Source organism: Sinohyriopsis cumingii, chromosome 5, assembly GCF_028554795.1.
Source record: "Sinohyriopsis cumingii isolate HCF-2022 chromosome 5, ASM2855479v2, whole genome shotgun sequence".
NCBI classification, from domain to species: domain Eukaryota; kingdom Metazoa; phylum Mollusca; class Bivalvia; order Unionida; family Unionidae; genus Sinohyriopsis; species Sinohyriopsis cumingii.
The window spans coordinates 92,222,571-92,246,249 of NC_142965.1; the positions used below are offsets into that span (position 1 = coordinate 92,222,571).

General features: G+C 34.4%; 1 protein-coding gene across 1 annotated transcript; it reads right to left on the minus strand.

Annotated features, from left to right (window-relative positions):
• Positions 1-1,905: 1,905 nt before the first annotated feature.
• On the minus strand, positions 1,906-23,407 carry LOC149799762 (galactose-3-O-sulfotransferase 3-like). The gene is made up of 3 exons (XM_089958271.1): positions 23,203-23,407; positions 5,471-5,504; positions 1,906-3,753 (listed from the first exon to the last, which is right to left on the minus strand). The coding sequence occupies exons 1-3, from the start codon at positions 23,405-23,407 to the stop codon at positions 2,619-2,621; spliced, it is 1,374 nt and encodes a 457-aa protein (XP_089814397.1). The 3' UTR covers positions 1,906-2,618.
• Positions 23,408-23,679: the final 272 nt, after the last annotated feature.

The following is a 23,679-nucleotide window of genomic DNA, read 5'->3' on the forward strand; positions in this document are numbered from 1 at the left end:
CAAAATGACTTATTTTGTATTTCAATATTGCTTTAATTACATACATACATTATGGTTATTCAACGTGGGGAAAATAACTCGAACAATAACGCAAATTCTGCATATATGTAAAGTTATAAATTTCTGCAACAAACGTTACAGGTTTGGGAAGATAGTAGTAACAGTGAACATTCATATATACACCACTTTGTAGAGAATACACGTTTGAAAAGAGGGAAAAAAAGACAAAATGATGCGTTTGTTAGCACAGCTATTTATAGTTTAGCATGTACTTTCATATTCTACTAGAACATTCACTAAGGAAAAATGTCCCCATATGTTCTCCTAAAGTCATATGCACACTACCAAAATTAAAACGAGTGAAAGCCACTTTTGCCAAGTAAATTAGATGTCATTAGTTATTTTAGTGGCTACATTACGTTCTTATTTTCCACAGGACTGTTTTGTGACTATTTATAGGACACGCTACTTTTAAATATTTGACATACATTGGTCCTTATTTTTATATTCACTGTTTCATCATTTAGTTTTTCAAGTAAATGACCATTTGATAATTTATCCGTACAAACTACCGATTTTAAACAACAAAGCATGTCAGCTCTCTCATATAATCTTTCTTTAATTTCCTTTCTTTCAGCTCAAGGTCTTGAACATTCGTATTAATCAGATGCCTTTAAATGCATCAGTTCATATCGGATCAGTTTTACTTGCAGCTGTTCACATATCATCGATTTATCTGCAGTAGTTAACGCAGAACTGACTTTACATGCAGAAGTTCAGATCGCACTGACTTTACTTGCTGTAGTTCACATCTCACCGACTCTAAGTGCAGCCGGTCACATCGCACTGACTTTTCTTGCAGCACATCACATTGCAATAATTGAAAAGCCAGTAGCTGGTAAAGGAAAGTAAAATTTCCATTGGTCAGAATGTTACCACGTGATCTAAAGAACTGTGTTTACTTCAGTAAGAACTGTAAGGAGAACTACTTTTCTAAGAATACCCGCTTCTATAAATAGTCACGTGTACAGCATAAGATAAACACTGCCAGTGAAGGCAGACACGAATTAAGAATTAAAGGAAAAGAACATTATAATAATTCAAAACACAAACATAACTGAATACATTTGGCTTCCATTGGTTGAAGGACTGATATTATGATGACCTTATTATGATCAAGCAGGACAATCCCAACTACTATAAATAGCTACGTAACAGAAAACCCCAAACATGTATTACTACGCTCATATAAGATTTCTGTTTTTTAATCATGCAAACAAAATAAGATAATAAATAATTGAAATTTCAATTATAAGAGTTTAACTTTTTTTTTCTTCTGAGTTTATCGTGGTATAAACTGTCCGTTGCCGACTCACATAGCTTACATAACGCCCTTCGGGCGTTATTTGCTCTGTGAGTCGGCAACTGACAGTTTATACCACGATAATCTCAGAAAAAACAACGTTAAATTCTTAACTGACTTCACTCGCAGCAGTTAAAATCATTCCAGTTTTATGTGCAGTAGTTCAAACCGCACCAACTTCACGTTTCACAATATCAGCAATGAATAAATGGTCGGAAAACTAAACAAACATTTTGTATACTCCTTACCTAATATGTAAATATTATCTATTAAAATTCTATTTAATTAAGTAAATGGAAATGACAACTGTTATAAATAAACATTGTGATTTAAACCATTTTAACGTGGTGTGTGAAGGATATATTATCTAGTTGTCCCATAATTTTAGAATACATCTATGAAGATAAATTCTCCACTGCACAAATCTTGGTTTATGTCCCCGAAACGTCTTTCGAAATTGAAGACATCAATCAATTCTAGTATGTATGGACATAAGTTAGATGAGGAATAATTTCCCTTGTGAGGCCTAGATAGATTTTCACAGCGCTAGTCTTTTCCTAGAATGTTAATATCCTACATTTCTGTCTTTCGCATAAACTGTTTGAGGTTTCCAGTACCATACTTTTCAATATCTAATGCTTTCCATAATCCCTAACCATTACCCGATATGTTATGATATACATTGAGATGTAGGCTGCTGAAGACTTAATTTTCGATTTTTCTGGAATTTGCAAGGCAAGTATATATGCAGATTAACAATACCCGCAGTGGCAGATGAATGATATCTAAAAACCATAACAAAAATGATAATGGAATACCGAGATACAAAATATAGATCTGCTGTATTCGATAAAGATAATAGCATGTCTAAATAAAATTGCCTATTTATGCGTATTATTCGTTGAATTCCTATCGGAAATATGAACACATACAACTTATAATAATAGGAATAAAATTAAATCAATGCACAATTTACGGAACGTCGTACAGCTTTCATAGACAAGGTCAATATGAAAGACTGAAATATAAAAATTCGTGCAAAGTCATCATATTAATGAATTTATTAATCTATGTGTACCAGTTTAAACTGGGACATGCATTAAAAACTCCCAATGCAGTTACCCAGGTGCATATCCTAAAGCCTTCTTTTAGAAATTCCGACAGCAATGACAATGTCACGTTTCTGCTGCCACAAAGCTGCGGGAAACATATGTCTCCTTCTTTTAAATCTCATATTAGGATTTTCATGTGCAACTCATATATTCTCTGTTCCATATTGGCGTTTTCTAATCATTTGAATGAACTGCATTTCTCCTTTCTTCAGTAACTCACAGTCGTCTTGATTAACATCGAAAGCTTTGCTCCATGTACTTGCATGTACCTCTAATTTGGCATTACGTATTAATTTACTCTGCGCACAAAATTCTGACACCATTTTAAGGATTTCGTTAAAATGTAGGAGTTCGTCATCAAAATCAGCTCCCTGTTTCCGAATTTGCTGACGTAATCGTTTGTAGAAGTAGTCATAGAGCCCGTAGTCTATCTTGGCCCATTTTCGATATAATTGCCTGTCATAGGGTCCCATATAACTAGAGACATTCTTTTTCAAGGCAATATTCTTGTCGAGATAGAGTACGTCTTTTGTACTCCAGTTTAAAATTCTCCTCATCAAAACGATGGATTCTTGAAAGAGTTCTGTGATAATAACAAGAGCGAATTCTTTATCTAAGGTCGCAATATAATTTGCGACCTCCTTTAGATCTTGTGATTGTATTATGTCATTTGGCAATCCAAATTCAACAGCCATTCTGTTGTTTGTAAAAGACCGAACAGCTGAGCCTTTTGGTTCATATTTCAAGGGGTCCTTCAGATATTCCGACCCCGGAAGGGAACTCTTCAATTTAAACACGTAGCCAGGTCTCAAATAATTTAGTGTGGACTTGAACTGTTCGTAAGGTTCTCTCAAAATACCAATATAAACAGTATCTTTTGGCAAAAACATTTTGAATGCAGTTCTGTTGTAAATAACATGATTACACAACAAGTCAAAGCTTTTCCCCTTAGGTGCCGGAAGAGTATTGTTCTCGTTAAGACTGTCTCTTAAGCTAATGATGTTAGGATATTTAAATGGATTCTTAAATGGAGGAAGAATGAATGTCAAGTTACGGTGGAATCCAAATCGAAGGAACATGTTCTGAGCTGTTGTACTTCCAGATTTATGGACTTTAAGGAAGGCAATATGTTGTACTTCTGCTTTCTGTTCAGACCCTCTTTGCGTTGGATCAACGATGTTACGGAACCAAGGATCCACAAATGTCCTTTTGTCTTTATTGCTGCCTGGGAGTTTGAAAAGTTCGAAGGAAACAATGATAAATAACGCCAGAAGAATCCTGAAATGAAATAAAATATAGTATTTCTCAAGATCAGAGAAAACCCGCATATGCATATAGTATCTGCATAGCATATCTCTCACAAGATCAAATGATTATTTCTAGCAACAAACCCATTAAAATAATTTTTATTTTAAATGTATGTGTGTGTGATTTGGATTTTTAACGTAGCTTTAACAAGTTTTCAGTCATATCACTACGATGTCTACAGTGTGACAGTTTTAGTGATATCTAGCACTGGGGCTAGATGCCGAAGACATGCAGCATCATGTCCCACCCAGTCACATTCTCCTGATACCCGTCCGACCAGTCCTAACACTAACATGTTAATGCTGAGTGCCTAGCGATGCATCTGTTAGTACCATTTTTATAAGACCTTCGTATGACTCGGCCTGGGTTCGAACCCGCAACCTCCCGCATCCTGGGCTGACCCTCTAACCACAAGGCCACCGGAGCGGTCCTTTGGCTTAAATACAAAATGGCGATATCGTAAAAGATTGATGAAAATCTAATAGTTCTAACAATTTTATATGTGTATGATATGCAGTGACGGTGGCGTACATGAAGGACCATAAAGCTGAATGGTTGACACGTTTCCATTGTGCAAGTGATTACATAATACCTGTACGTTTGCCATTGGTATGCATTCCATAGGTACAAAGAATTGATAAAGTCTATCTGACATGGTTACAGTTTGTTAAATAAAGTACGTACATATCTGGACAAAAAACAATGTTTTCGCGTGTTCCATTGATATGGAGGCCTGGACTAAATAGTGTTAACACGTTCGACATGCATTTCTGGAATCCTGCTCTAGCAGGTGCGGGTAATATTGTGGCTTATCTCCCTTTCTAACCCCTTCACAAAAGACCACAAAGGACCCATTTGAACCATCAAGAGTGTTTAATACAATTCTTGAGAATATATGACTGTAACTTAATTTAAAAAAATAAAAATTTACTTCAAATTATGACTTTTGTATTTGTGTGTTACTTTCGAGGAACGCATCACTTCTATTGGAGGGCTAGAATCATGTTTCAACCAGACAAACCTGTTTCACGTTTCGTTCCGTCTTACATTTGATTTAGTTTGAAATCTGTTGATTCTAAAAATCAAACACTGTTATGTTCCTCGAAATGATCATACAAACAAACACAAAAACAAACAAACAACAATAAGTCGCAGTTTAAAATGAGTTACATCGCTTAACTAGATCTAGCCTTTCAGAAACTATGATATATGACATGAACAATCAACCGCAGATTAAGTGTGCATCAAAATAAGAACGCCCCTTCTAGGTAAAATATAAATATTATGCTTTTAAAGTTTCATGAATTAGCATACGCATGGATAAACTAGAAAACAAATATAAAGTACACATTGAAAACAAATCACAAAGAAATTACCCATATAACTGTCCTTTGAATAACAAATACCAATTCTAACGTGGACAAATGACAATTTTTGCTTTCCACTTTAATTGCATATGACGAATATTGTTCCATATAACGAACTGAAAACCTTAAACTAGCTTAGGGAAATTAAAAGTTAGATAATTGCACATAGGAATCCTGTTAAAGTTGTCACCATATTTTGCCAATATTCTATTTTAGTTGATTTCGTCTGTGTGCTAAGTTAGTATAAATGTACCGATTTCATATTCGGTTTTTGAGATTCAAATTTAAAATTAAAAAGTATATGAAAACTTACGCTATACCATTCCGTGTGAGGAATCTGATCAATTGCCTCATCTGAAAAACAAAAACAAAATAATAATAATAATAATAATAATAATAATAATAATAATAATAACAATAATAATAATAATAATAATAATAACAATAATAATAATAATAATAATAATAATAATAACAATAATAATTTAGTAAATTTTACATAATAAACATAAACGTGTCACTAAAAGATAATCAGGGATAGTATAATTATGTACTTTATATACACATGTCTTTACTATGTTTAATTGGTTCGATCTATTGGCATATAAACCAATATAGGACATTAGGTTCAGCCAAATACAAAATCATAGAAAATCAAACAATTAAGCCAGAGCTTACAACGGATTTTCTCTAAGCTAGTCCAGTAATAATAATAATAATAATAATAATAATAATAATAATAATAATAATCATTATTATTATTATTATTATTATTATTATTATTATTATTATTATTATTATTTATATTATTATCATGTTTGTTATCTTATATGCTGCAGCTGGAGTTGTTTCCCATGATTTGACAGCCGAGGGCCGAATACACAATTGTCAACACAATGACTGACAGATCATCCATGTTTAAAGACGCGTGACATCCTTTAAGATGAGAGGACGATGGCATTATACACACTGCTAGAATCGGCTGTTCACAACATCTCACATAGTGATTATGATTTCCCAAAATTAGGCATTATGCTACTTTCAAATGTTTAACCATCCTAATTTGGGTGGTGTATGTTGGTTCATATTCCGTTGTTTTATTCAAATGATTAGCTTAATGATTAAAAATATGTTGTCACGTGCAAACATTGCGATCTCAGACAAAATGGCAATTTAATAGAGAACATGTTTGTCCCAAAACAGATTGTAATGGAATGGTTGAAACTTTTATGATTTTCCAGCTGGGAAATGTGACTTGTTTTACCCGCCATTGTTGTAATAGAGGCGTTTCGAATGATCGTTATGCAACGGAAAGGTTTGTAATCTGTTTTGTTTTTGTAATTTTTTTTGCATTTTTTTAAAAAATATAAAGACAATCTGCAATACGCTCGAAATATTTAGATTTTGATACATATAACTAAATGTTACCGAATTAAAATATAGTTAGCCATCTTTGAGGTTAGTGGACCTTGATGGGGTTATGATTCCATGTTTGATATACTTTCAGACCATAGTTACGTTAGGGTGAGACATATACCAATTACTTGTATGGATATAAATCGGATGTTATTGGCATTTAATTAACTATGTGTTTGAATTTTTGAAAAACAGTTATAAAAAACATTTAAAGTAGCGAGTCATATGTAAACTAAATTTAAAGTGTTTATAAAGGCGAAAATTTGGCAGTTCAAGAAAAAAGAGAAACGCACCGAAGTAGGAGAGCGACGGACAGTGGAAGAAAATGGACAAGGTAAGGCGCCCTTGCTTTGTATTACTAACTGGAATACTGAGGCTGCATAACTCAGATAATGTCGTTGGGTAATTAATTCAAAATTTAATTTGCTCAAAAGCTCTTTCAAAGCATTAATTGTTTAACCCCATATTATTTGAATCCTCTGTTTTCTGAATAGATGTACCATATCGCCATACCTGTGCTGACCTGCCATTTAATACTAATACATAATAAGTATTCTTTTTTTTACAAAAAGTGAAATTTAGATTACCTGAACTCACACGTTTATAACATAAACTTCTTAACGGCCAGAGGTATCCATTTCTATTTTTCTTTTTTTAAAATATTTTTTTTTGAATTTATCGATTTCCTTATTCAGTATTCTAATTCTAATATTGTTTACACCCATTTCCGTTGTTATGTCAATTTGGAATTTCGGTTTGACCTCCGTCAATGTTAGAACTTATTGCTACGAATCAGTTTTGAATGACGAATTTAAATTCGTTGTAATACGATGCTTGAAATTAAATGTTTTCTCTTTCGTTTCATCTTTTTATGGAATTGATCGATATTACATTGTCCCTCAGTATGCTAATCATGTTTTATAAATATTCTCAACTGGATACTCATATTCCTCAAGCTTAACCGATACCTTTTGAAAAATTAATCTAACGTTTTGATGCCATCTTTCAAAGATAACGCATACCATTTGCAAGTTCACTAGATTATATTATGCCTTGCCACACATTTTTATATTTTTGCTCTCTTTGGTTTTATTATGTTTGCTAAATTATTCTTCTTTTACAGCCCTGTATGGTTACTAGAATTAGTAAAGATTACGCTGTTTAAAAAAGAAATATGTATCCAAAAGTATTGTATTGTACTACTATTATAAGTGTTTGGCTATTTTGTCGGAGCTGATAATTCAGGACTCTCTTTAACTGGTATAACTGCTGTTGCAAAATATTATAGTCTTCCATAATTTCTTCTATCCATCCATGTCTCAATGTAAAGCCTCCAGCTCACTGTATACCCTCTATTCGATTGTCTCTAAATGTTCTCCAAATAAATTAAGCCACTTATCTGTAGTATCCACAATTGTTTTCCTCTAAAAATGTATGTTCTCTTTTTTCTATTTCTGTAATGCTGTGGCGTTTTGCTTTCATTTTAAGGACCTAACTGTGTTATATATATATATATATATATATATATATATATATATATATATATATATATATATATATATATATATATATATATATATAAATTTGTTAAGTTATAGGTATCTTGCGTTTCTCAGTATAAACCACCTTTTACAAACATTCTATTAACTGAAGTGTCTGCGCCGGATCTGTTAAATTGGTAAAAAGGGCTTTTTAACTTTAGATTAGCGGTAATTGCTTTAATCTGCATCTAATCTTCTTTCCGTTTCAATGCTCATTGAAAACTTTACTTCACTGTGACATTTGAAATACATATCTAATCCTACTATACACCAGATTTGCTAATTACTTCACTTCAAGAACACCTGAAACAGGAATATCGCGATGATCTTTCGCATTTACATCCTTTAAGTTGAGAGTCAGTCTGCAGGGCTTCAAAAATTTGATAAACGTCAGCTTGCCTCAGGTACGCTGCCTGGAAAATTTTAATTGTCTCTCGGGGATTCAAGCATGCCCCAGAATGGAACATTACAATGTCACACCTCAAGTATTAAAACAGAAAAGTAAAATAAAGTATGTGTATTTCAAGGAAAATGTATTATAGTTATCTTACAATGATGGAAATTTCATCCGCTTGGTATTTTTGTTTGCAACTTAAAACAGTATTTCATGATCAGTTATGATACAAATATAAGCGAGGGTACATATGGGAAGATATGCAAACGAAACGAAGAGTCAGATTGATGATATAGCTGGAAGCGCAAAAGACAGGCGTATACATATATAAAAATACACATTTAAATGGATAGATATATAAAAGGTTTGTAAATGACTAGAATTTTAAGAGAAAGTGATAATTACTCAAGAGACCTTAAACTAAAAAATTAAACGGCCAATACTAAAAGCGTGCTGAGCAGCATGAAAGGCGAACAGACCACTTGGTTGAAATATAATTTGCTTAAAACAAAACATCATACGAAAAAAAGTAAGGTCACAAACATCTTAGAGGTTATTGTTTTTTTTTATTCGTATGTACTTTGTTTATATATATGAGGTCGCGCCTTTCCTGCTGCTATTAATTTATCGAAATATTTTATCGAGACCTACACGATATCGTGTTCGAGGATCATGTAAATTTATTGTTATAAATCCATGCGGAGTAGCTTGCGCTTGTGAAAAAAAAGTTTCTAAATTTATTTATATCCATGTCACCGCTGCACCAAGTTTGATGAATATTTCGCAACGTATGTGTATCAACTCCATTAAACAGAACTAAAATATTACAGTTGTCTCTGATCACCTTTGGTATTTGTGTGTATTGCTGAGTAACATAAATCACATCAGTGTTTTTATGTCTACCTCGAGAAAAAATCCTAGCAGGATTTGATTGTTTGTCCAGCATCACATCATCATATACAACTAAATTATTAATAAATCCATCAATAGAATCGAGGGACGGTGCTTCATTAATATCGGTGATAAATTCGATAACATCATCACCATGCTCATTTAACAATTTTGCGTTTTCATTAAAATCTTTAAGTACATCATAACATCGTTGATCATCTACAGACCGGGCTACCAAATACAACTTATCCCATTTTAGCCATCTCATTATAAGATTAAGTAACAACTGTGTCTTTCCACTTCCAGATGGTCCTATTATTATCATCCTAATCGAGTTCGGTAACGCAGGATGATGTTTGACAGGTTCTCGTTTTCGAGTCGCTGAGAAATCAATTATATCCATATTATATAAATACATAAATCTATATTGTTTACGCTGTAGAACTAAAACCCTAACTAATGATCTATCCACGGTTACAAAAACAATGCGAAAATAGCATATGGTGGAAGATGTGCAGTATGTAACAGAAAAAAGTTTTCTTTTTTACCTAAAAGAGATGGTGGTGATATTGCTATATTAATGTTAAAGTTCCCAGGAACTCCGTGGGCTAAATACCAAGGAGAAAAGCATCTACCAGGATATAATTATTGCGGTCCTGGTACTTGACTTGATATCAGACTTGATAATCAGGATCAACCAAACCCAGGCGAGGAACCAATAAACGCTATTGATAAAGCGTGTCATGTGCATGATGTAGCATATAAAAGCAAAAACCTACAAGACAGACATATTGCAGATGTGAGGTTGATTCATGCGCTAAATTCTATATAAAAAAAAATATAAGAGAATCATTAGCTAACTGGTTAGTAAGATCCGCAATGAAAGGTAAATTAGCGCTAGGTGCTGGTAATGTATAAATGGAATCTATTTATTATTCTCCAAGAGGATACTGGAGGGGTAAAGCAGCAATTAGTAAATTCGCTAATGCAGCAGCGGTTAAACATTCTACTGCTAAAGCGTGGTTATCCAAACAGGCAATATGGCAAATTTTATCTACCGCCACCTAAGCAAATTCGATTTGCACATTTTGATGTTAGTGTTCCTAATGAAGTTCATCAAGCTGATATATTATTTCTACAACATGATACCGTTAAAATCCAAAGACGTCAAATAACATACAAGTACGCGCTAACTGTTGCTGATGTTGCAAGTAGATATAAAGATGCAGAACCACTATCAACTAAAATAGCATCTGAGATAGCTTCTGCGTTTGAACGAATTTATCAACGAGGTGGTCTACGATGGCCACAGCTGTTACAGGTTGATCCTGGCAAGGAATTTCTTGGTCCAGTATCATCGTTGATGAAACAACATAATGTCAAAATACGACGAGGACATACTGCAATTCATCGTGATGAGGCATTCGTTAAACGATTTAACCGAACACTTGCTGAGCGATTATTTGGATATCAGTACGCGAAAGAATTTACTCAAGATAAAAGATCTCGTGAATGGGTTGCAAGATTACCAAATGTGATAGCTGCGTTAAATAATGAAATTACTCGAACAACCAACATGAAACCCATTAATGCAATTGCAAAAAAAATACCATAAACCTACACAACGACGTGATTTTTCAGCGCAGCCAGTATTAGGTAATACCACTGTGAGATATTTATAGGAACCCGGTGAACTTGAAGGTGGTAGAAAAAGAGCGACTGATCCTATTTGGAGTATTACGACTCATAAGATATCTAGCGTAACAAAATCCACTGGTAGACCCGCAATCTACAGACTGGATTCAACTGCTCCTCAACGTGGATTTACACGTGAACAATTACAAGTAATTCCCGAGGTCACACAATTACCTCCCAAATCACTTAACTAGCACCTCTACGTCGATTACACTCAAGACAGGTCAACATAGTATTTTCTCGTGTATGACCAAGACTGTTATATTTTCTATCTACGGTAAATTGTCTTGGATCATTTTTCAGATACCGCCATAACATTATACAATTACAACTTGCACAATGATTATTCTGCTGTTATTTCAGCGTGTTGATAAATTGAACATCGAGATCAAAATCGCGTTTATTTTTTTTTTGTCACTTTGTTTATAACGAGCCAATATGTTTTCTTACTATATCGCCTCGATATTTATCGATGTCATCATTGATCACTGACGAGTCCATGACGATTCTCCGCAGTTGAGATATTTTTCTAACTCGAGACACTGCAAGATAAACTAAGTTCGACCATTCGATACGATCATCAACGATCCAAACAACTGTATCAGTAATAGTTAATCCTTGAGATGAATGAATCGTCATCGCGTATCCAAGCGTCCACGGGGATTTATCAGCACGTAGAGCATCCTCAACAACATCAACATCAACTGCAGCGATATCATTCAGTACAAGATTCTGTTCCCCTGTCCTGGTATATCAACGTCAATATTTTGTCGTCGCGTATCTGCTGGTCGATAACATAACGGAACTGGCAACGTTGGAAATTTTTCTCGTTGTTACTGAAACAACTAGCGTTGAAGTGTATCACGAACTATCTTTCTACTTGCAACTATTAAATCATTCGGTCTCCACGTTTGCAAAAATTGTTCATTGAAGTTTCTGAAAATATTTTACGCATTACTTCACACTGAATTTTATTCGGTTGTAGTCTGGTTAATTATTTTAATTCTCTTAATTCTGCATCAAGTGCTCTATGATCATCAGTTATTTCTCCATAGTAATCAACGAAGTTTTTCAGCCAATCGTGTGGAGATGGTCCAACTATAGTTGGTGGTTGACCATGATCGCCGCACATTATCACAGCAGTGTTTCTTGTTAATAACAAATCAATAAATGTTTTTAATGTTTCTGATGATACTGTCCATATTTCATCCCAGATCATAATCCTTGGAATGTATTTTTCTCCGATTCGATCAGAAGTCCAAGCGTTACCCTTTAATCTGAAGAAGCTGTGATAAGTACACGATTGTACTCCTCGTTGTTTCATCTCTCGAGCGAGTCTGTGTGTAGGTGTTAGCACGATCATATCTGAATTCTAAAATAGTTCGATCGCTCGACTGGTTTTACCAGAACTCCAGGTCCGTTCAGATAAACCGTTTTATTTCTAGTTATTGGATCGTATACAGATGGTGAAGATGATAGCTTTAATGTTTGATATTTTTTACAATAAATATCTTTAACCGCAACATCAGCGGATTCGGAATAATTAAGTATATTTTCCTTTTTTATTCTCCACGAACCCCACGATACACAAGTGTCTGTATTTAATTTTTTAACAATCATAAATATTTTTTATTGATATAAAACGAATCCGTAGCGACTCTGACAGCAAACTCAGAAACCTTATTTATCATCGATAATAAATTTATCGAAACGTACGCTAACATTGATGATTTTAAATGAGTTTATTGAGGTGACTCACCGTCCATATAGCTCACAATTGTACCTAAGTTATTTCCATTTGGTAAGAAAGCTATTTCTGGATTTATAAACCTATTTCTGTTCGTTGTATCAGCGATTATAAAATCTAACTCAGCATCGTCCATGATCAGTCTTGCACAATGTCGTTTATGATCATATGATCCTCCTTGGGTGAACTTGCCAATTATTTTTCTGCCAAGATCCTTCGTAATTATTTTCTCATAATCAGATTTGTTGGGGTTTTCATCATCGGAATATTCTTTTTGTTGTGGTAACCAAACTTCGGTTTGTTTCCGATATGATATAATTGCTTCACTTACAATCAACGATATTAATGTCGCACAATCAAGCATATATCGTAATAGTACTATTGGTACCCAGTGTTTTTTCTGAAAAATGCCTACCGATCCAAACATAACAAATCGTATGGAGATCTTTAGCAAACTCGAATGATTCGATACAGGCAAATCCAGTTAAATCAAAATCCGGTAATGTTCCATTTATCGATACTCGCGTCATTTCGAATCTTTTAAAATATACAGAACAATCGCCATATCTGAGAAAGCTTCCCGGATAACACGCAACCATATCAACCGAAATAACATCTTTATGATCGCATTTAGTATTCCATAGTCCACCATATCCGTATTCGACACAACTCGATATTATATCATTGAGAAAATCAAATCTAGTTGGTTTCCACGAAATTTTCTTGCTAGCAAAATGAGCCGCAACTGACGGAACAGTAAAACAGCTGCTCAATAGTTCGTCAGTATCATCAGTATATCACAGCGCAAGATTTCTCATTTTCTCGTGGAGAAGATCTGTTCGATAAGCAACTCTATTCGGTCTTACAAACTGATCAAATTTACTTTTTTCTTCGGTACAATATTCGTCATTTTCGGAACTTTGAAACAACCATACCGACACAGGATCGTTTTTCCTTATTTCGTTAATAAAATCAAATATGTCTCCGCGGTAAAATTTTGCAGTTCGATTTCGTGGAAATATTGTTACTGCGCTAGTCCACACGTGCGCGTTATGATTAATAATTTCAATCGAAGCTCCATTTGATTTATATTTTGATTCATATAATATTTCTCCTGTTATCGTTGCTATGGTTATTGGGAATTTTTATTGTTTTCCTAACTCGGCGACATCCTTGATAGACGTCCCGGTATCTTTAACCATTTCTCCCCACTCGTTTATTATTTTAAGTCTTTTATCTGTTAAACCGTTTCCACGAGTCGAAACGGTAAAATGTTCTCTTACTCGTTCAGCTACACAGCTTATTTTTGAAAATTTCATCGGCTTCAGATTATCAACGCTAGGTATTTCATTTATCGGATAGATTTCATAAATAACTGCTATTACAGGATACGCTCGCTCATGATACGGTTTGTCAACGCCAGTCAACATTCCTGGTTTGGAATCTTTACTTAGTACGACAGTTTTTTTTATTAGCATGAACGGGATCATATTATCATATTTGTCACGGATAATCCAATCGTCTGTTTCTGTTAGCACGACAAATTTTATTCTGAAAAGATATCTTCGATTATCAAGGTATTTAATGATAGTTGCCGCTCGTTTGTCGTTCATCGTAGCGTCGATGATATCTTTGTGCGTACAATCTTGAACGTTGACCAGACATGAGATGCGCATTCTGCGTGAAATTCTTTCTTGGCGTCGTGAATTTTATTAATCAAACTTTTATTTTTCGGATCAACCAGATCTCGCATCGGTAGGTCAGGAGATATTCTGTCGAGATTAAATTTATCTGTTTTCCAAGGCTTGATTCTGGATAATCTATCGAATTCGTTCATATTATATTTCAAACAAATGTCTAAATTAAAATACTATGTATATAATGTCTCGATGCAAATGGCTCATGGTGGGTTCATTAACTCCTTGCAATAAATCCTGTAAAAAGGAATTCTGCGGACAACACTTACAGAGCGTTCGTAGTGGAAGCTTAGGACCAATACCATGTCTGCGATGTGGTATTGGAATACGAGGAAAACACAGTTGTTTGCAAGTTGTGGTAAAAAAACTATCGCGAGCTTAAAAGATATTATGACATAAAAAAAATAACAGCAACAACGCTATAAAATCTGTGGAGGATTATCTAAGTTTTCAGACAAGTTATGATTTAAACAAATAGTATTATTATAATGAACGGAGAATTTGTGAAGCATCCTATAATAACTAACTACGAATCAAATCGTGATGGTATGATTAGAAATTGCAGATTAAAAAACCAGTTGGTCTTGTTAGTAATACTGGTTATCTAATGCTTGGTGTTGGGAAGAAAAATTATTTCTGTCACCGATTCACACTATGAAACTCGAGGTCTGGCGATCGAGTCCCGTGACTGACAACTGTCGGTGGTTACGCTTATTTGCAATTTTTATAATTAATTGGGGGCTCCGCTAAAGCTTCGGAACTCAACAGTAAAAACACCCTCCTACCACGTCACCAGTGGTGGATACGTTTTTATATCACCCATGGGCTGATTACTGGGGTGGGTGGGTGTCAAAATCTGTTGAGTGTAGAGAAGGCCCCCGTATATGTTGTGCTGTCCTACTGTAAATTTGTAAATACAATGCTACAAATATGTAAATATTATCAATACTGCGTGTTGTGCCGTCCTGAATTAATATTTATATGTTTGTGCTGTCCTTAGAAATAAGTTATATATTGTATATATTGCATGTACCCTCTAAACTTGCAAGAATGCGGTGGCAATCTAGGAGTTTATGTGGGGATTATATGTTGTATTGTCCTTATGTGTGTCCTCTAAGCTTGCTAGAATGCGGTGGCAATCTAGGAGTTTATATGGGGATTATATGTTGTGCTGTCTGTGTCGTCATTCACCAAACACGCCCTCTTGAACCTGCTAGACCGTTGTTTGATGGGTTATGGGTTCTCATAGGGGGTTGTATTTCGTGTACCCTCTAAACTTGCTAGAATGCGGTGGCAATCTAGGAGTTTATATGAGAGTTGTATTGTCCTTATGTGTATCCTCTGAACTTGCTAGAATGCGGTGGCAATATAGGAGTTTATGGGTTATGGGGATTTTTTTTATTGCTGAAGAAACGATATATCGAACACTTCAGATTGTTAACAACTTTTTTAAAGATATAAATATATATATATATATATATATATATATATATATATATATATATATATATATATATATATATATATATATATATATATATATATATATATATATATATACTAAATAATGAATCACGAAAATATCAATGATGTAATTGTTGCTATTAAAAAATTAGGAAAAGGTGGTATTAATCTATCTGATGGAATGAATCCTGAAAAAATTATTTCTGATTATGAATTTTTAGAAGAATGTAAAAATGATGGTGGTTATACACTGCCGTCAGAATACAGGTTTATAAACCGAATTCAGGCGGCGATGTTCCAGTCACTAGCTACAGTAAAAGACGATCAGGTCAAGGAATTCGTCCCTCCATCTGCCGCAGTAGATAAACTTAGATTGGAGTTATCTCGTGAATACAGGCACAAAAACATTAATGCCCGTGTAAACAATTAAGAAAAATTATGTTAGATCGTGAAACGATCCAATGTAACTTCATTACTGATGAAACGACCGAACATGTGCACGTGTAATATTTAATTATTATTCTGAAATAATTTATTATTCTGAAATATCTTTTTATTTTGAAATATTTTATTTATTCTGAATATTTTATTGATTCTGAATATTTTATTTATTCTGAATATTTTATTTATTCTGAATCTTTTTGAATATTTTATTTATTCTGAATATTGTTTCCATAAAATCTGATCGATTTGTATAATTTTGAGTACCTAAATACCCATCAGAATTAACAAACTGATTGATTTATATAATTCTGACTACCTAACTACACATCAATTTCAGAATAATAATTAGATATTTCAGAATAATAAAAAAATTCGAAATAATAATAAGATATTTTTTGCAGTATCTTTTGCAAAACTGATCGATTTTTATAATTTTGACTACCTAACTACCCATCAGAATTATCAATCTGATCAATTTGTATAATTTTGAGCACCTAACTACCCATCAGAATTGACAAACTGATTGATTTGTATAATTTTGAGTATGTAACAACCCATCAATTTCTGATAAATAAATTATTTCAGATTTAAAAAGAATATTTCAGAATAAATAAAATATTTCTGATGAAATAAAATATTTCTGATAAAAGTAAAATATTTGAGAATAAAATAAAATATTTCTATAAAATAAAATGTTTCAGAATAATAATAAAATATTTCTGATAAAATAAATAAAAATAAAATATTTCAGAATAAATAAAATATTTCTGACAAAATAAAATATTTCTGATCAAAGATCATTACGATAAAAATCATTACGATTTCACATATGGATTCACAATTAATTCTTCCCCATGCAGGTCAATAAAGTGTCCGAGGTGGTCAGTGAGTTTGAAATTTATTCGTGATAATACACTATTATGACACCGTAGATAAACAGGATTAGTTTGTTCTTGCACGATTAAACTTCCAGGAGGAACTTGTGAAGTGAACGTGTATAAGATATATCCTTGTTGAGCTTGATTTGATTTTCCAAGGTCTATTTGATAGCTGCCATCGATCACATCACAAACGAGATTAACCGAGATTGTCAATGTTATATTGACTATTCCCGGAGATACATGTCTACCGCCACCGTATGGATAATTGTTGTATCTAAGAACAGTTGCTGGTGGTATTGTTTTTCTCCACGCAGCTAGTATTTCAGAAAAATATTTATCAATTATATTATTGACTGATTTTCTTTATTCGGGTGCGTTATACCCGGGAAATTTATAATTTACCAGTGTAGCTTCTGTCAACGAATACTTTTTAAAAACTTGTTTGTTGTCTGACTTTTCAATATTTGTTGCCTGAATTAATCGCTGGTTAATATATTCCATGTCGGATACGAGCTGATTTAGTATTTCTATGTGTTTAATGATTTCGCTGCGTGGTGAGGACAAATCAAAAATATGTTCTTGGAAACTTTGCCGTAGTCGCTGTAATTGTGTTTTATGTTCTTGATTAAGTTCTTTAAGATATTCAATAATTTGACTTAGTTCAATATATATAAAATTTTCCTTTATTCCTTCTTTTATGGGAATTATCTCAGCAATAAAAGTCCACTGAATACTGTCCTTGTTGATAAAGATAAACCTACTACCCAACGTTGCGCTTTTTATCCTAGGTATATGGTATTCGTATGGGGATTAACATCATGATATGATTGCTTGTTCGTGATATAGTCAGACTTATTTGGTTCTGGTGGTGTCGGTTGTGGGATTTCAGACCATCCTAACACCGTTCTGATCGAACTCTGATAATTATCTACGGTATAATCAGGTGAATGTATTTCAATCGTGTCAGATAAAGTCGGTTCATGAACGTTAATTGATATTTTTGACTGTCTTCCCGTTATTGATTTTATTCTACATGCAAATTCTTCATTGATCTCTTCAATCTGATAACTACCAGATGATATTCCAACAACCTGCTAATCGGGAGTTCCATCGGGTTTGTTCTTATTAGTAAATACAAGTGAATTATTTGCTGGTGTACCATTAAATGATTTCGATTTGATATTTGGCCAACTATGATATACCCGTAATTGTGCTAGTGCGATTTCTTTTACTGGAATTGCAGTTGGAAAATTGATGCTAAATTCAGGATTAGTCGGGCCTACTGAGATCATCGTGGTCTTGTGCGGGGTTGTGTTTATCACGATCTGCTGGAGTAGTTCTACTGATGTCATTATTTAATATATTTGTACCATTAATACCAGCGCAGTTGTATATTTTAATCAACTCTGAAAACCCGAAATCAGATATAATTCCATCACTGAGACTTGCTGATAACAACGAAGATAACTTCGAGTACGCTGTTGTCGCCGTATGTAATTTTATCATGTAATTGAATAATTTTTCATTCGTGCAAGTACATATTTTTTTTGCGATGATATTAAGAACACCTGCAATCGTTTTTGTAGCTGAAATACAGATTGTCACAGCTACTGGTGCCATCATTGTCATTGTTGATAATATCACACCGGTTCCAGCAACAACAGCGGATACTAAATAAACAATCACGTCGACGATAACTAGTCGTCGTCGATATTTTTTTATTTTTTCTGTATATTGTTCGACGATATCTTTTAATTTTGCTTGCCATTCACGTGCTTGATTGTACCTGTATTGAGATGCATCGTCGATTGGGGTACTCATTATTATTTTATGTAGTAAATAATTGAGGTGTTCCAGCTACAAATTCCAAACATCACCAGTAAGATGCCGCGGTTAATTTATCATCAGCTGCTTCCAGAATATTTCTTCTTTGGTTCCTTTATTTAATACAACAGACACAACCCCGGAAAACCTATCGGTGGAATGTTGCCATGGATACTTTTTAAATATTTCAAATTTTGCAGCACTGAACACAGACAACCTGTACATGCCAGTGACTGTTGCGGTATATTTAAGAATATTATTTTGCGCTTCACATGTTGTAAATCCAGATGATACCGTGTATACGATGTTGGTAATATGCCCGGAAGCTACTCCGAGTGGAATTTTAATCAAACTAGTTTTATTAACGATTTCTGGAATTCCACTTACGATATCTTGCTGTGTTTGTTTGATCGTATCTAACGTTTTGTTTATATCAGATAGTTTTGCGCCAACGGTCAACTGATTACCAAAAAATTCATCTGCGGTTTAGTTAAGTTTTCTAAAATTTCTACGAGATTTATAAAGGCGTTTACGTGAACGTCATACTCAGCCCGCAACGTGGATAATTTACCATCTACGGTGTTGTAGTTAACGTTAACATATTTTGTTGTTGCTGCGTCTTCGTCGGATGTTGGATCTCTTAAAAATACTATCTTATTCCCGTTCATACTGAGTTCTCCCGTCATTGTGTCACCGGTATTTTTCATGCGATTAGCAACACTTGTTGTAATTTCATCTCTGATAGTTGCAAACGATATACTTGAATCCCTGATTTTTTCGCTGTCAGTAAACACAGGGATGTTATCCGTGACCGCACCGAGTACTCGTCGAACTATATCATTCCACCTGATATTGCTAGTTTTTAGTTTACCATATCGATCCTGAAAAATAACAACCTCATCTGGGTCAACTCCAGCAAGATTCATAATATCAGCGAGTTCATCTTAGTCGCGTACTTCGACAGATCAATGTCATCTTTCTTTTTTTTAACGTCTGTACAAGAAGATCTTCCGTAAATATCAACCATTATATAAGATCTAAGATCTGTTTAAAACGAAGCGGTTACTTGTATAATCATGCACGACTTTATGTGGCGGTTTGGATGATTTTGATATAGCGTTAAGTACATTAATTACTTCACGGCCGCGTATTGGCGGATCTGTCATTGTTTGTGTGGGTAGCGTTGAATACCAAAATAGCGTGTGAAGAGGCGTGACATACTTGATAAACTCACGCGGTGGAGCTAACCCGTATGAATCAAAATAAACGATTCCACGTGGATCAACCGCGTATGATACCCAATGAGTACCGGTTCCTGAATTCGAGTCAAGATTAATAATACCTGTTTCAACACCGTTTGGTTGTTTCGGCAATTGATCTCGCATAAAAACACCTCTGAAGTTTTTTTTATTTTTAGTTGTTTAGCAGCATCAAGTAAATCAAAATTTGACATCGGTGTGAAGTTTAGGTTCCTGGAATCCTCAGACCTTTTCCTAGATAGGTTCCTGGTAATCTTAGGCCTCTCCCCAGGTAAGTTGCTGGTAATGTAAGACCCCTTCCCTTTTTTATATCCTTTTCCTGTTGCTTTCTTTAGAGCCATTCCAGCAGCTGTTCCAACAGCACCTAACGCGGCTGCTTTTGCGACAGCTGGAGCGGCAGCAGCTATTTATGCTGGTATTGCTGCACGAAGTGGGAAAGTACCACCTGTTTTAACCATATCTTTAATGGCGCTCAGAGAAAGAACAAGTTGAACTCCAGTTTTTGATTTCAGTGCTTTATTGAAGTATTTAATCTGATTCTTGGTTAGTGACAGTTTATTTGGACCACCACTAGAAATCTGATCTTGTTTTAACGTTATTTTTGTTCCGCAGTTTGTTTGTTGAATTTGATTGAAGTTTTTTCACCTGACCGGGAGTCAGAGTTACGTTAACATGATTGCATGCCATTTTATGATAAATACTTGCCACGTTCCAAATAATGATTATAGATTTTCCACTGGTGCATCAACGATTCTCATTCGACCACTACCACCTTCAAGTAACATTGTTTTGTCACTGAGTATAACCGCGATTGCTCTGTAATTAACACCACCTGCATTCACGCTGGCTTTAAAGTGTATATCTACAACAGATTGCTTCAATAAATCAAGATGCTCCAGCGAAAAATAATAGATCGGATACCGAGTTCTAAAATCATGTTGTGATATTTGCAACCCAGTATCTACATTTTGATCACGCCCCATGAATGTCATCAAACATGTGCTATATAATTTTTTTCATAATTTACTAGTATATTTTCCATTGGTTCTTGTTGTCCGTTTATCGAAACCTCTCTAACATCTAGTTGGTCAAATATCATATGTGAACGTTCCTGACTATTCAACCGATTATAATTTTGCAGCGCAATAAAAATATGTCGCGGTGCAGAAACACTTTGCTGTGATGCAACATGCCATGTAAACTGGTTAGTATTAGTTTGCATACTATCCTTGGTTGTTGTTAACCACGACAACAGAGACTTACCACCTGTATCCATGAAAGAAAGCAATGTTTGTTCTTCTGCGATCGTTGGAGTCATTACCGGCATCCACAACGATAGTTTTGTTAGTACTACTTTACCAGCATCACCAGCAGGTCTCCAGAGAGCATCGTCTCGGTAAACTTTCTCACGACAGCAACCGTGTGTCTAACTCTAAAGATAACTTTTCTAACATTTCTACAAAATCCGAAGATGTGCGATAGTGGAATAGCACACGAAAAATTTCGCCTCCCTGTATTCAACATTGATCGGCGTGTTGCAAATCCCAAGTTGAAATTTGGATTAGAACCATGAACTACTGGCGCCACATCAGCGTTATCGTTTCCTGCAAAAGTTCTTGGTCGTCGTATATTATACGGATTATCATCTGGATGATTAGAATTATCTTTTACAAACATCATCGTGGGACCTGCTGATGTTGTATAATCATCAGAGTATCTTGCCAACCCTATTATTGTTATAGCAACGTCGACATCTTTCTGTATCGTCTCGATATTTTTTCCATATATCATATAGGTGGCGCTATCAAACAATACCATAATACCGTTGTTGACAAAACCAGCTTGTACTGCATCTGCGAATTCAGTATCATCCGTTTTTATAATTTCATCTTCTACCTCAATAAAAGCATCAGCGGGTAGAAAATATCTACTTGTGTCATGAACTTGTAGTTCAATTCTTCCACGTTGATCTGGTAATCGTGCATCATGGGAATAAAATTGATAATCACGTACCGATTCATCGTTACGGACAGGTTCTTCCATATCAAATGCTTCGTCGGATACGCGTTTGAACATTTTATTATAATTATTTTCGTCTAACACGAGAATCATCGTGTTCGGGAAATTCCGCTTCCTGATATTAAACTTGAAATATTATTCCTTGGTTCACCGAGCCCTTGATCTGCTGGTGCTGCTAGTCTCTGATTTGCAGCTTGATTTATTATTTTACTGACGTCTGCGGGCATAATTTCAGTACTTGGTAATTTTACTGGTTGTGACTTTCGTCTTATTACTCGTGTTTGTCTATCTTTGGTTGCTGAGAAAGCCTTACCAGCAACATTAACAATTTTTGTCACGAACAGTATCAATAGCCTTCATCGATAATTGTTTTGCAATAGGCGCTGCTTTTGGGGCCATCCTTGTAAATAATCCCCGTACAACATCACCAAGTCCATCTCCGTAAAAGACCTCGTAGACTGGTAATCGTGAGTTCACTACTCTGACAGGTACAGATTTACGATCATTATTGTGTACAATCATCTTATTTTAATTGCCATTTATCTAATCATGGTAACAACTAGTCACTGTAATCATCAACAAGTTCATCGATAAATTCTCGGTAAATATTGATATCCATGATACCATCTTGAAATAATAGCCGACAAATATCAGCTGCTTCATTAATTATTTCTGGTGGATTATTTCGGGCACGTTTTCCCCTTATGAGAACTTCTAACCGTGATATGTCATTGAGGATATTATCAGGACAGGCAATAAAACCATTTCCCAAACCACTACCAGTAGCACCAGGTGTATCATCTCCTGGAGACTGTGGTCGAGTATTTTGTTGCTGTGGAAGAGGTTGCTGTGTTTGCAAAGGTGGAGGAAGTTGATATGAAGGTTCTTGCTTTTCTAGCTGTTTTTGATCACTTTTTAGTTCCTTCTTACTTTTTTGTATTAATTTACTTATTCCTTGTGTCATTTCCTCCTCTTCTTGTGCCATTTTTCCTCTGTTTTGTTTAATTTTTTCCAACTTTTCCTTTTTCTTTTTTTCCTTTTCTTTTCGTTCAAATTTTTCTTGTAATAACACTCCTTTATTAAAAATATCATAAATATTATCTTTAGTTATCCGGCTAATACCCCGGTTTATTTTATACACCCAATCAATCCATGTTTTACGATTAACGTTTTTAACATATTCAGGTTTTAAATAATTATATCTGTATGGGAAACTTGAAGTAGCAAACACACCAAAATTAATAATATCGTCATTAG

Excerpts from the sequence above, each read along its gene's own strand:
- LOC149799762 (XM_089958271.1), bottom strand. The coding sequence starts at position 23,407 with ATGGCACAAGAAGAGGAGGAAATGACACAAGGAATAAGTAAATTAATA. Across the intron at positions 5,505-23,202 it reads TGATACACCTGGTGCTACTG|ATGAGGCAATTGATCAGATT; the intron begins GTAGTGGTTTGG and ends TTTGTTTTTCAG. Across the intron at positions 3,754-5,470 it reads CAGATTCCTCACACGGAATG|GATTCTTCTGGCGTTATTTA; the intron begins GTATAGCGTAAG and ends ATTTCATTTCAG.